The sequence below is a fragment of the Eptesicus fuscus genome, chromosome 9 (genome assembly GCF_027574615.1).
Source record: "Eptesicus fuscus isolate TK198812 chromosome 9, DD_ASM_mEF_20220401, whole genome shotgun sequence".
NCBI classification, from domain to species: Eukaryota; Metazoa; Chordata; class Mammalia; order Chiroptera; family Vespertilionidae; genus Eptesicus; species Eptesicus fuscus.
In genome coordinates this window covers 43,197,868-43,210,944 of record NC_072481.1, presented here as the reverse complement: position 1 = coordinate 43,210,944, position 13,077 = coordinate 43,197,868, and the positions used below count along the sequence as shown (strand labels likewise).

General features: G+C 38.6%; 1 protein-coding gene across 1 annotated transcript in view; it reads right to left on the bottom strand.

Annotated features, from left to right (window-relative positions):
• PATJ (PATJ crumbs cell polarity complex component) overlaps positions 1-13,077 on the bottom strand; it is a 316,022-nt gene that overhangs the window by 155,900 nt on the left and 147,045 nt on the right. The window contains exon 27 of the mRNA XM_028142315.2: positions 12,406-12,505. Coding sequence (XP_027998116.2) covers positions 12,406-12,505 — 100 coding nt within the window. The remainder of the gene's footprint in view (positions 1-12,405; positions 12,506-13,077) is intronic.

Genomic DNA, 13,077 nt, shown 5'->3' with positions numbered 1-13,077 from the left:
CAAATTGCAATAATCTCTTTGTTCAATATTAGATAAATTAAAATGAGTGTTTAACCTATATTCATATACACAAACTTAAAATATTTTAAAGTGGCATAATACCACCGATATCAAAGCAGCATAAAGCCATTTAAGTTTCTAAGTAGTACAAAAGAAAAAATAAATTCTCTGCAGACTGAGGCCTCCTTTTATTTGTCATCCTATGTATAACTTTTTGTAAAATATGCCAATAAGAGTTCTAACCAAAACCTAATTTTTAAATTAATTCATGCAGGTGTGACTCTTGGCAAAAACTAAGCTTTTGTCAAATGTATCCATTAAAGATTAAATTTTTGAGCAACCTTCAAATAAACTGCTTTAATGTGAAAAATATATATATGCCAAATGGAGACATGGACGAGAAAGATGCTGTTAAAAGTAACTGAATGCAGAACAGTGACCATAATATAAAGACTATTGCAAAGCATTAAAATTCTTTCGAGTTAAATATGCATATATAATTAGAAACCTTTAATAAATGCTGTATGTATTCGTTATAAAAATCATGAACAATTAATCCTGACCAGGAACACTGAAAAACTAATCTACATATAACACGTAAATACATGTTCACGTATGAGGCACATTTATAGCTGATAACTTTTTTTTAAAAAAAGGACTTCATATATTATTTGAATAAAATGCAAAAGAGACAGAAATTCCTACTGACTAGATATACTCTTCCAGTTCTGGAAAACCCACTACAGAGATTGCCGCGGGTTCTACTGGGGTTTATGAAGCCTGGCCAGTGGCAACTTCAAGACGGTGAGACAAAGATTAAGGAAATTACCAGGGATGGCAGGTTATACCGAGATGACTGAAGCACACCTGTATTTTTAATCTGAAAATTGATTTCAAAACCAAGAAACTTCTTAAAATAAAAGGAAAATGAACAAATTGCTCTAAGGAGTCTGAAGAAAAAAGCAGGTAGGGTTCACAAATATTCAGGATCATTCCTATAGTTGCCTTGTCAACACCAAGTTTGAGTAGCCCTGAAAACATGACAGACAACTGAAAACACAATCCAACTACAGTGCAGAAAGAAACACAATATGGACAGTTGTCGCTACGGGGAATCTGTGACGCAACCATTTAAGACCTTTAACATTTCCTCTACATCAAAATCACAAAACTGGTACGATATAGCTCATAAGATCCTCAGAAATTATATTTTAGGCAAAAGAAAAGTTCTTGCTCAATTATTTTGACAGCATCGTGAGGAAAAAGGTTTGCTGGCTTAAATCGGGAATGCAGCATATATTCTGTTGTTGCAGTAGATATAACCTAATTTGCATGTGCACTGCTGAAAATAAAAAGAACGGCTATAGGGTGATGTCTAACTCTTTGAGTTTACAATTGCTTCCCTTAGGCAATCATTCTTAGGCAAACAGACCCCTATTAGGTCTAAATATTCTGCATCTTACTTAAATTTTTTTAAAAAGCTCTGATGTTAACAAATTAATGTTTTTAAAGTCAGACAAAAACATATACGAAAGCAAGTAATTTATTGCATGAAATTATATATATTACCAATCTAGGAATGATTTCAAGAACCGTATGTTAACAACGAAGTTCCTGACGATACTTGCAAGGGCTGAGCCCCCACCCCTAATGAATTTGAATGTGTGGGTTTAGATGAATGGGACCTCAATCACAATTAGCAAATAAAATTTAAGGTGCTATTCTACAATTTAGGAAAAGCAGCCTTCGGTTTACTACGATGGTTCCTTAATGCTATTCTCTTTTCATCTGCCACAAAACGCTGAATGGTCAGTATTTTTAAATGAATCAGCATAACCTTGTTCCAATGTAAATCAGCACCCCTTTTGACTACAGGCAAGGCACAAATAACAACAATAACAAATGTCCGGGAGAGCGACTTCTCAATCACCGTTCAGAAAGGAGAGGATCCAGCATGAACACAGTGCTAAGAATTCTGGCACGGAACCTACTAATATATTCTTGACAGTCTGATAAACTACTCTACTTTTCAAAAACACGATACAGACGATTCCAGCTGTAATACAGACGAAGGGAAATTTTTAAAGGTCTGTTTCTAACATACAATCGCCTTGCACATGCATTATGCACCCTCACTCTCTCACTTGAGATACATGCACTAGCTTCTTATTGTTCAAACCTTTAAAATCACACAACACTGAAACAGCTTAAGATTGCATTCTGAAAGAACCACCGATCACAGAGGCACAGATATCTTACCTGGGAATCCCCCTTGGACCATGGCTGTACCAGTGTTCCCTTCAGGGTGTCTGCATTCCCGTTCAACATTCAATGCTGGAAGCAGCTCAAATCCTCACCAGACTCTGTCCTCTCTCTTCTGTCGACCTTGGGCCTATTCCCCCCCCCCTCAGATTTTATTCTCCTTAAGGGCAAGTTGTCAGTCTATTTCTATCATGAGGAGCAATCAATTAAGCTCATTTCCAGCTACCTCTCAAGTCACATCTGTCAGTAGGTAAAAGCTGCCTGGGAAAGTATGCAGGGAGAAGCAAAATCCCTGGTTTCCAACATCTGACCCTCAGATGCTTCCTGCTGCCGACTGTAGCACTCAGTTACCCTGCTAGCATCAGGATGACAGCTCTATCCCAGAGCAGGAGGCAAGATAAACACAACCATTTATTCTGTGGCCAGCTTCAATTAATATCATTGTAATGACCCAGTTTTCCTGCTGAGAAATAGTTCATCACATTAGTTGCATCTTTCTAATGCAGATTAAAAGGAAACTGTAGCCTGTCCGAAGTGAGTGGAACCGTCATCAACTTACTCTCTCCTTATTGCTCACAGCATTCAATCATTTTTATAACAAAGAAACTGGTGAACCACACTGAACGTGAGGCATCCCTAGCGAGATTCATTTGTGTCTCACTAACATTCTAAACGTGCAGAACAGATTCTATTTAAGCTGGCTGTCAAGTCTTCAAGTTAGCTTTTTTTCTTGCAGGGGGAGAGGGCGGGGGGAGGATTATGAAAAAAAATCACCAGGAGCTTCAGAGAAATCACTAAAGGAATAGTTGAGGTTTCTTCTGCATCTCCCAGTGGTCGGCAAACTCATTAGTCCACAGAGCCAAATATCAACAGTACAACGATTGAAATTTCTTTTGAGAGCCAGATTCTTTACACTTAAACTTCTAACGCCACTTCTTCAAAATAGACTCGCCCAGGCCGTGGTATTTTGTGGAAGAGCCACACTCAAGGAGCCAAAGAGCCGCATGTGGCTCGCGAGCCGCAGTTTGCCGACCACGGTCCTACTCTGTCCTACACCAGCACACCTGAATATATTTATATAACCAACTGCAATTACTTCAGCATTATCTTTCTATCAATTACCTCAGTATCTTCTGACCTTTCTCTGTCATATGTAGATTAGTCCTCTACCTGATCACTGATCATATATAAAAATGTCAAGAACACCTGAACATAATTTAAAAGCTGTTCAAAAGATCTTAATACAAATTTTGTTCATAGTTGCAATAAACATATATTTCAATTACATCAAGGACTGAAGCTTTGAAAGTTTTCATAATAAAAAAACCACTAAAATAAAATGATCACCTATTTCCAATGATAGGGCTACCAAAAGAATTCTACATATTTTACTTAATTACAAAGATGAAAAAAGATAATTATAACAAACGGGGAAAAGAATCTACATAAAATTTAAAACTTAAATGTTAGTCTTTACTTCTTAACAATTCCCCTCCTATTTTGCATTGTCAGAAACAACAAAAGGAGAGAGCAAATAAATTCGTATGTTTAGTAAAATAAACATGGAAATGTTGCTAGAAGCCACTAATGAATGCTTATTTGAGGTGGACATTCTTAACATTCTTTACATTTCAGTAATAATTACTGTTGGTTGTAGTGACATCTATTGGCAAGGTAGAGATCAACTACAGTCTACAATGAAAAACACAAAACAAATGAAAATTTTAAACCCAAAATATTACTAGTTGCTCAATAAATCTTCAGCAAGCATGAGGTCTATTGCAAGTTAAAAACTGTCATGGGGCACAAAGAAAGCGCTGAAAGGAAACGCCTCCATGTGGCCTGACCCCAAATGAGACCTGGATTGCAATCCTGACCTGAACAGTAACTGATTTTGTGACTTTGGGCGAATTAATTGCTCTGGGTTTTAGGATTCTTGACTGTAAAATTAGATTAGATGAACTTTATGGTTCTCAAATCCCATCACCATGAAGACACTGATTAAAATACTTTTATTCCCTTCTTTAACATTTAAATATTAGGAGGCAGAATAACAGCAATTAAATCATGTCATAAACTTTGTAGGACTGTTTGGCAAATTAGCACACAAGAAAGTTACCTTTAAAAGCTATATTTTTAGTTTTAAAATTCTTTTTAGGTCATGAATTTCCCTCAATAATTTCTCCCGTGTATTCTTCTTACATTGGCAGAAATCGGGGGAGGGGGAGAGACAATTGTCAACACTGCAACACTGAAATTCAATGGGAAGGAGAAATTACAAAATCATATATAAATACTTGTATGATAATTCTAACTTTGGTCCAGAGAAAATAAAGAATAGAAAGGGAAAAATTACATAAAAGTGAAATACTCCAAAATTTCTTTCTCTTCTAGTAATCACAATTCAAAGTGAAAGTGTAATAGTATTGCCATATGCAATGATGATCAGAGAGCAGTCCAATAGTAACAGTGTTAATAATGTATTGTTACTACATGATAATATTAAACTTCAAAAAAGTGATTGCTGCCCTGGTCAGTGTGGCTAAGTTGGTTGGGTGTCGTCCTGTGCTCCGAAAGTTTGCGAGTACAATTCCTGGTTGGGTTCCATTTCTGGTAAGGGGCATGTAGGAGGCAGCCAATAGATGTTCCACTCTCACATCAATGTTTCTCTCTCTCTCAAAATCAATTAAAGAAAAACAAACACTAAAAAAAACCAAAACACCAAACTGATTGCTAAAGTTTTAAATATTAAATTATAATAATTTTTAGATAAAAATTTAAAATATACTTATGCCAGAATTTCATTCTGTAATGGCAGTATTTGGTGAGCTGAAGACATTTTTATTACTATTAATAATAATAAAGAGTAGTAGCTAACATTTCAAGAGTATTTTCTATATGTCACTTCGTAAATAATCATTTTATCTTTTCTAGTCTCTCATAACCAGCCAGTGAATGAGCACTATTAGTATCCCCATCTTACAAATGAGGAAACTAAAGGAAAAGAGACGCAACTTGTTTCAGGCCAAATGGCTAAAAGTGCTTAGAAATTCAGTGACTTAAGACTAAGACTACATAATATAGTCTTAAGACTATAAAATACATAGTGATGTATTTTATATATCACTATAATTGCTATTAGTGAAAAATGCTTCAGTAAACATCTTTGTAGATATATATACATATACATATACATATACATATACATATACATATACATATACATGGACAATGAAATCCTTAGGCTGTTTCACTGGAAGTTGAATTATTCAGTCAAAGAATATGCACTTTTAAATTTTTTGTATATACCGCCAAATGGGTCTCCAGAAAGAGGTACCTGAATTCATATTCCTACCAACAGTATATAAGAGCTCTTATTTTTCTACGACCTTTCCAACAATGAGAAATATTAAGTGTTAAAATCTTAATCTGATAGCCAAAAAATCTGATTTTTAAAAATACATATATTTTATTGATTTTTTACAGAGAGAAAAGGAGAGGGATAGAGAGTTAGAAACATCGATCAGCTGCCTCCTGCATGCCCCCCACCGGGGATGTGCCCGCAACCAAGGTACGTGCCCTTGACCGGAATCGAACCTGGGACCTCCCAGTCCGCAGGCCGATGCTCTATCCATTGAGCCAAACCGGTTTCGGCAAAATCTGATTTTTTAATTAATTTACATTTCTCTTATTAGTGAGGCTGAACAGACTCACTGTACTTGTTACCCATATCTGTTTCTTTGGCTATGCACAGTCTGATCTTTGCTTGTTTTTCTATTGTTATACATGTCTTTTTCTTCTGACTATAGTTATATTTATGTATATGTATAAACACAATATTTTTAATGTTTATATAAAAAAACATGATTATTTACTTTATAATAATATGAAAGGCCTTTCCCTGTACCAAAATTATCCTATCTAATAAAGAGGAAAAATGCTAATTGACCCTCACTCTGTCACAAAGATGGCTGCACCCACAGCTGAGTCCAAGTTCCCTTAAGGCAGTGGTCGGCAAAATGTGGCTCGTGAGCCATGGTTTGCCGCTCTGTTGACTAATGAGTTTGCCGACAACTGACCTAGACTCTCCATTTCAATAATTACAGGCTATTGTTGTTCCTTGTGATTAAGCTCCTATCCCAGTGGTTGGCAAACTCATTAGTTAACAGAGTGGCAAACCGTGGCTCGCGAGCCGCAGTTTGCTGACCACTGCCTTAAGGAGCCTTAATGAGCAATCAACAGAGACCTGAGGCTATGCCCTCCCCCGCCCCCGTGGGGCTTGACAGGGGACCTCAGGCCATGCCCCCACCCAGCGGGGCTTGACAAAGACCTCAGGCCTCGCCCCCTGCCCCGGCGCCAGGCTGGAACCTCGCCCTGGCGCCAGGCCGCGGGACCTGAGGTCATGGACCCCGATCCGATCGGCGGGGCTTGATCGGGGACCTCAAGGTGTGCCCCCCACCCCAGCACCAGGCCGGAGGACCTCAGGCCTCACCCCCCGCCCCAGCACCAGGCCAGCTGAACTCAGGCTGCACCCCTCTGCCTGGCGAGGCTTGACAAGGGTGGAACTGGTCGGGTCTGGAACTAACCCAATGCGGGGGGGCGGCCGGGTCTGGGTCTCACGTGATTTTTGAGGCGCATGTGGGTGGGTGGGGACTTGACTCTGGGTCCCCCTTTTAATGTGCACGAATTCGTGCACCAGGCCACTAGTATTTTAATAATCTTATAGCACATGATTCTTTTAGAATTAATATGTAATTTTGGTGAGAAGTGAAGATATCTACTTTTTTATCCTCAAATAATTACATATTCCATCATTTACTGATTAATCTAAACTCTACTATTTAAAAAAAGAACATTTTTTAATGTTCTAATTCTAAATAGACACCCCAGTCTATTTCTAGACAATGTTTAATGCAAAAACTAATTGATTTAATTACTGCAGTTTTAAACAATGTTTCTAATCACGAGGGTTACTGGTACTCTGGGCAGGATAAGTCTTCATTGTATGGGACTATCCTATACAATACAGTGCAGTAGGCACCCCAATTAATAAATGACAGTAGAAACCCCCATCCATTTAGACCAGGGGACACCTGGCAATATGTAGAGACATTCTTGGCTGTCACCACTGGGGTGGGAAAGAGCGTAATAGTAGTACCCAGTAGGTAGAGACCTTGGATGCTGTTAAACATCCTTCCATGTAAAGGACAAGTTCCTTCCCACTCCATGCCAAAGAATTATCTGGTAAAAATGGCAACAGTGCCACAGTTGAGAAAAGCTGATTTAGATGTTCCAAAACACTTCGAGGTCATTTCTAAAAGCTCCAAATTGAGTCTGAAAACCACCACTCTAGAATATGTTCAGATACTAGGGGACACTTTCCAAAGCTGTCTAGCATTTCATTTCCAAATCAATTTTCAATGAAATTGTCATATATTTTTAAAAGCCTATACACACTTCAGATTTGGATTCAAATTACCTTAAACTTATAGACTAATTTAGAAATAATTAAAATCTAAAAAATACTGAGTATTCCAAACAGGAAAATAATATATCTCTACTTCCTCCCCTCTCCCGCCCCCCAAATCTTCTTTAATAAAGTTCCATAGTTTTCTTTAAAAAAGAAATTATAGGGATTGTTAACCTGTGGCCCATGAATTCTTAAATGAGCTTCAAGATTACCATTAAATAGGCAAAAGGATATCTATTTCTATTTACAATGGTGTGTGTGTGTGTGTGTGTGTGTGTGTGTGTGTGTGTGAAAGCACATGGGTGACAATGTTTCCATGTATCTGCAGACATTTTTCCGGGAGTGGATTCATAGCTTTCATCACATTGTCAAAGAGTGAATGACTAACATAATTATGGATCACTGCATTTACATTTCTAATTGTATTATTCCTAGATATTTTATAGTTTTTCTTATTGCTATTAGGAAATTGTTATATTTCTTAAGTTGATAATACTGACTAGAAAATTTTTTCATATGTGCCATTCGCATATAGCCTTACTTATTATTGACAAAGATTTTAAATTTTTGAGACTGACAACTGTCCCATTTGTGACTTATTAGGTCTTTCCAGATGTAAGAAATCAGAATGGTGGGGGACAGCAATTAGTGTATTATACTGCAGGTTGCAACCCAATGGCTGGTCAAGAAAGAGTTGCATTTTGTCAAGTATATAATTGTCTAACTGCTGTGCTATACACCTGAAACTAATACAAAATAATATTAAATGCAAACTGTAACTAAAAATTAAATGAAATAAATTTTTTTTTTCTCTTTGCTGGTCTGATTGGGTGTGTTCTGCTCCCTTGTCTTCCAAGTCATTGATTCAGTCCTCTGTTTCATCCAACCCACTGTTTATTCCTTCAAGTGTATTCTTCAATTCAGATATTGTATTCTTCATTTCTGACTGGTTCTTTTTTATGTTCTCTTCATGTAGTTCTCACTAAGTTCCCTGTAGTTCTCACTAAGTCCTTGAGCATTCTTATAACCATTTTTTTGCACTCTATATCTGGTAAATTGCTTGCCTCCATTTCATTAGCTCTTTTTCTGGAGATTTCTCCTGTTCTTCCATTTGGGGCATGCTTCATTGTCTCCCCATTTTGGCTGCCTCTTTTGTGTTTGTTTGTTTCTATATATTAGGTAGATCTGCCATATCTCCCAGTTTTGGTAAGCTGGCCTTATGCAGTAGGTGTCTTGTGGGATTCAGTGGCACAGTCTCCTTGATCACCTGAGCTGGGTGCCCTAGGAATGTCCCTGTGTGGGTTATGAGTTTCCTCCTGTTGTAACTTGAGTCTTGATTGCTATTGGTCCATTTGTGCGTGGGGCTGACTCTCAGGTCTGGCTTCAACCATAGGCACAAGCTGCAATGTAGGTGCTGACCACATGAAGTGGAGTTCACTTCAAGAGGGTCTGGTGCCTGCTGAGACGACCCTTTAAATATGCCACTTGTGAAGCTAATTGGATCCTGCTCTGATGTTGTCTGAACAACTGGGTGTGTTAGTTCTGGGGCCTCTTGGGAGGGACTCTGGTGCAGGTCAATGTCAGACTCTGACTGTGACTGGTCCTGGGCAACCTGTTTGGAGCTACAAAGTGACCCACAGTTTGCGGCTGCCTCTGCTGGGCCTGGGTGTGTGTGGAAAGAACCAAGCTACACACCAAGGCTGGCTTCCACCAGCACCGAGCCTGTGGCAGATCAGCCAAAGGCCCAAGGCACCCGAGATCTGCCTCCACCTGCCGGCTGCTTCTTAGGCTCAGTCACTGAAGGAGCCTCTGGCAGTACTGGAGTTGTACGAGGTAGGTTCTCAGTGAGTCACCAGGGGCAAGTGGTGTTCACCAGACTGATACAGGTTCAAACTTGGTGCCATTGCTGGGTCTGAGGCCACTCAGCAAAAGTCCCGGGGCATGCCAAGTCCAGCTGCCACCCCACCCCCACCCCCCTGGTGTCCGTAGGCCTTGTGGTAGGGCAGGGTCTCAGGGAGTCATCAGGGTGAGGCCAACAGCTTATCTTGCCCAAACAGACCAAGGTTTGTCCATGTAAAGGAAGGGCTCTGCACTGGTTGTGTATATGAGGAAAAAATGGTCCCCATACAACTCAATCTATCCCAGATTCTGCTGGCATCCTGAGCTCAGCAGGGCGGGGCTGCTGGGAGTTGGGAGAGATGGTGGATCTCTGATGAGTAAAAACTGATGTCCTTCCTGAACCCCACTAATGTCATGAATGTGTGCATATGTACGAATACAGATGTACCCATGATCTTTGAACTTCAGGTGAGTACTGTTGCTCTGCCTATTTTATGGCACCAAAGTACTACTGACTAGATAACCTCCAATCACTTTGTATCTATTTCTGCCATACTAATGGGTTTTAAGTAATGGGAAATGTAGATGATAGGACAGGTTCTGGAGTCTGAGTACCTGGGTGTACACTCCATCTACTAGCTGTGTTAAATTTGGACATATTCCTTAATTCTCTGAGCTTCGGTTTCTTTATTTGTATAGTTAGAGACTTCACAAAGTTATTATGTTGACTGACCTATTAATATATGTGAAGGTTTGGCACATGGAAACCAGAGTGTTTACTAGTTATCACAATCCCAATCCTAAGCTCTTTAAATGTTTTTCCCCCTGTAATTCTCACAAAAATCCTATAAGACAAGTTATAATAAGACACCCCTTCCTCCCCTTATGGATAAGAAAGTATGATCCAGGAAAAGGTTAAGTAACTTGTCCATGAATTCACAACTAAGTAGTAGAACTAGTATTAGAATGTAATCTTAGTCACATGCCCAAACCAAGTTTCCTAACAACTATGCAACTATGGGCATTCTAGCATCACAGATACTATGGATAATCAACTATTTCCATTCATGCACTGGGGGGGGGGGGGGGGGGGGAAGAGGCGGGAACCCTCAGCCCGGCCTGCCCCCTCTCACAGTCTGGGAGCCCTCAGGGGCGGGAGGTGACCCAGCGATCAGGGGAAGGCAAAGCCCCCATCACACCTCTGCTGCTGCCACTGCCAGCAGCACAAGCCTCAGCCGGCCCTGGTTACCTGAGCCTTGGGTGGCCCTGGGCAGCTGGGCAGCTGCCATCCGAGGCTTTCCTGTGCCTCGGGCTGGCCCTGGGCGGCTGGGGGCTGAGGAGACTGGGGGACTCCAGAGGCCAGCGCGTGTAACGGCCAGACCCACCTGGGGGCAGGCCCGGCTGTGCCACATGCCTGCTGCCCCAGCGGGGCTGAGGGGACTGGGTACCGCCATCTTGTGGCTATGGGGGCTGCCATCTTTGAGGGCATGGCAGTTAATTAGCATATCCCCTCCTTATTGGCTGTGGGTGCCACCATCTTTGTGAGGATGTGATGGTCAATTAGCATAGTCCCTCTTTATTAGATAGAATGTGCACACATGTATCAATCGTATCCATTATATGTAGTTCTCCAAAAGAGGTTGAAAACCAAGGCACTATAGTAGATTTATCAAAATTTGTTCCTATGCCTTTGTATCCTCCTTTCCAGGCCTGTGACCCCACCAAGAAAAAGGGAGCTATGTTATTCATTTCATAGCAGATTTACTTCTTTAACTCTATTAGTAAAAAGCAGGTGACTTTCAACAAAGATTTGTTGAATTAAGTAAATAATACATGAGAAAAGGCTCTGTAAAATCACAAAATAGGAGCCAAACTTTTATAAAGTTGCCTAAATTGTTATAAACTTATATTTATACTTTCATTTAAACATTTATTACATTTAGAAAAATATAGTTATAGAGCCAACTTAATAATTATTATTAACAATAACAAGAGCTAAATACTTGTTGAAGATTCACTATATGTCAGGCTAAAAGCCTTATCATCTTATTCTAATCCTCATTAAAACCCTGTGATGTGGGTCTCATTATTTTCATAGACAAGGACACTTTCATTGGAGGTGGAGCAGTTCCTTGCCTCTGAAGATCACACATTAGAAGTGCAACTCTTTCAATTTCTATATCAAACTCCCCTTTTGTATATAAAAACATTTTTAAAGAAAGATATACAGAATATTTCTTTTTATCACCCACAAAAGAAATTCCTTATACAACAGCAATCAGATATAACTACATATACTTTACATGCATAAAAGAAATGCAAATTCTTTTCAATAAAGCCATATATATATATATATATATATATATATATATATATATGAGTGTATATTTGATACAGCTAATGCAATAGAAAAACATGAAAGGAATTCTAAAGGAGAAAATATGACTTGGTAGGCCTTCTGGAATTTTGTATTAGCAACATCACCATCCATTGAGTAGGGTAAGTAATCAAGAACTGACATACAATTCCTGTTATTGTGGGTCAAATGCAATATCAAGGACTTCTTAGCATTATTGTATTCACAAACAAATAGTAAAAGCAGGATGAAATGTAGGTAAGACAGTGTGATATTCACTCTAATATTATATTACTGTCAAAGAGGAAAGCTTAGGAAAATAAAGTCACAAAAGTTGAGAATGCCAATTTTGTCTTTTGTCTTATATTCATGCACATTTTCTAAGAACCTACAGCATTGCATTTGATAATTTATAGCAGTCATTAAAGCACAATTTAACAAATTCTGCACCCACTTCAAAAAATGTAAAGGAACTCACTGTTGGTAAATGCATATTCCTCTTCATTTTCATCACTGTCCTCAGATGGAGCTTTATACGGAGGCGGCAGTTTCATCGGAGGTGGAGCAGTTCCTTGCCTCTGAAGATGCAAAATTTGAGAGAAGGGTAAATGGCCTTTGCACAATCCTCTTCATCAATGGCAAATAGGATAAAAAGATAATATGTAGCCAACTTCAGTTATATCAGGAAGATTATAAAACAAATGTAATTTATTTTCTTATATTTATGCTATTATGTAAAAGTGACTCTGGGATGTAAACACACCAATAAAGAGAACAGGATGTCAAAAGCACAGTTTTTAAGACTGTATATCTGCCCAGAAGAATGTATACTTTTTCTCAGTAAGAAAGCCAATTACATGTCTTTTCTTTATGCTATAAAGCTTAATTTTCTTTGTTATTAAACCAAGTAATTCAAATGAAAGACATTTCAAAATTAAATCTAAATGAAAAAAATATTCACTACATTATTTCTACAATTATTTACACTTTTCATTCAATTGTAAAAGATACAGATTTCATTCTTAAAAACATACTTGAAATACCAAGATTTGCTAACTGAAAAGGTATTCATTTATAATTTGTAGATAGTCAACACATTTCAAAGTTTAAAAAAAGAAAGAAATCTTATGATGAATACATTTTGTAGTTC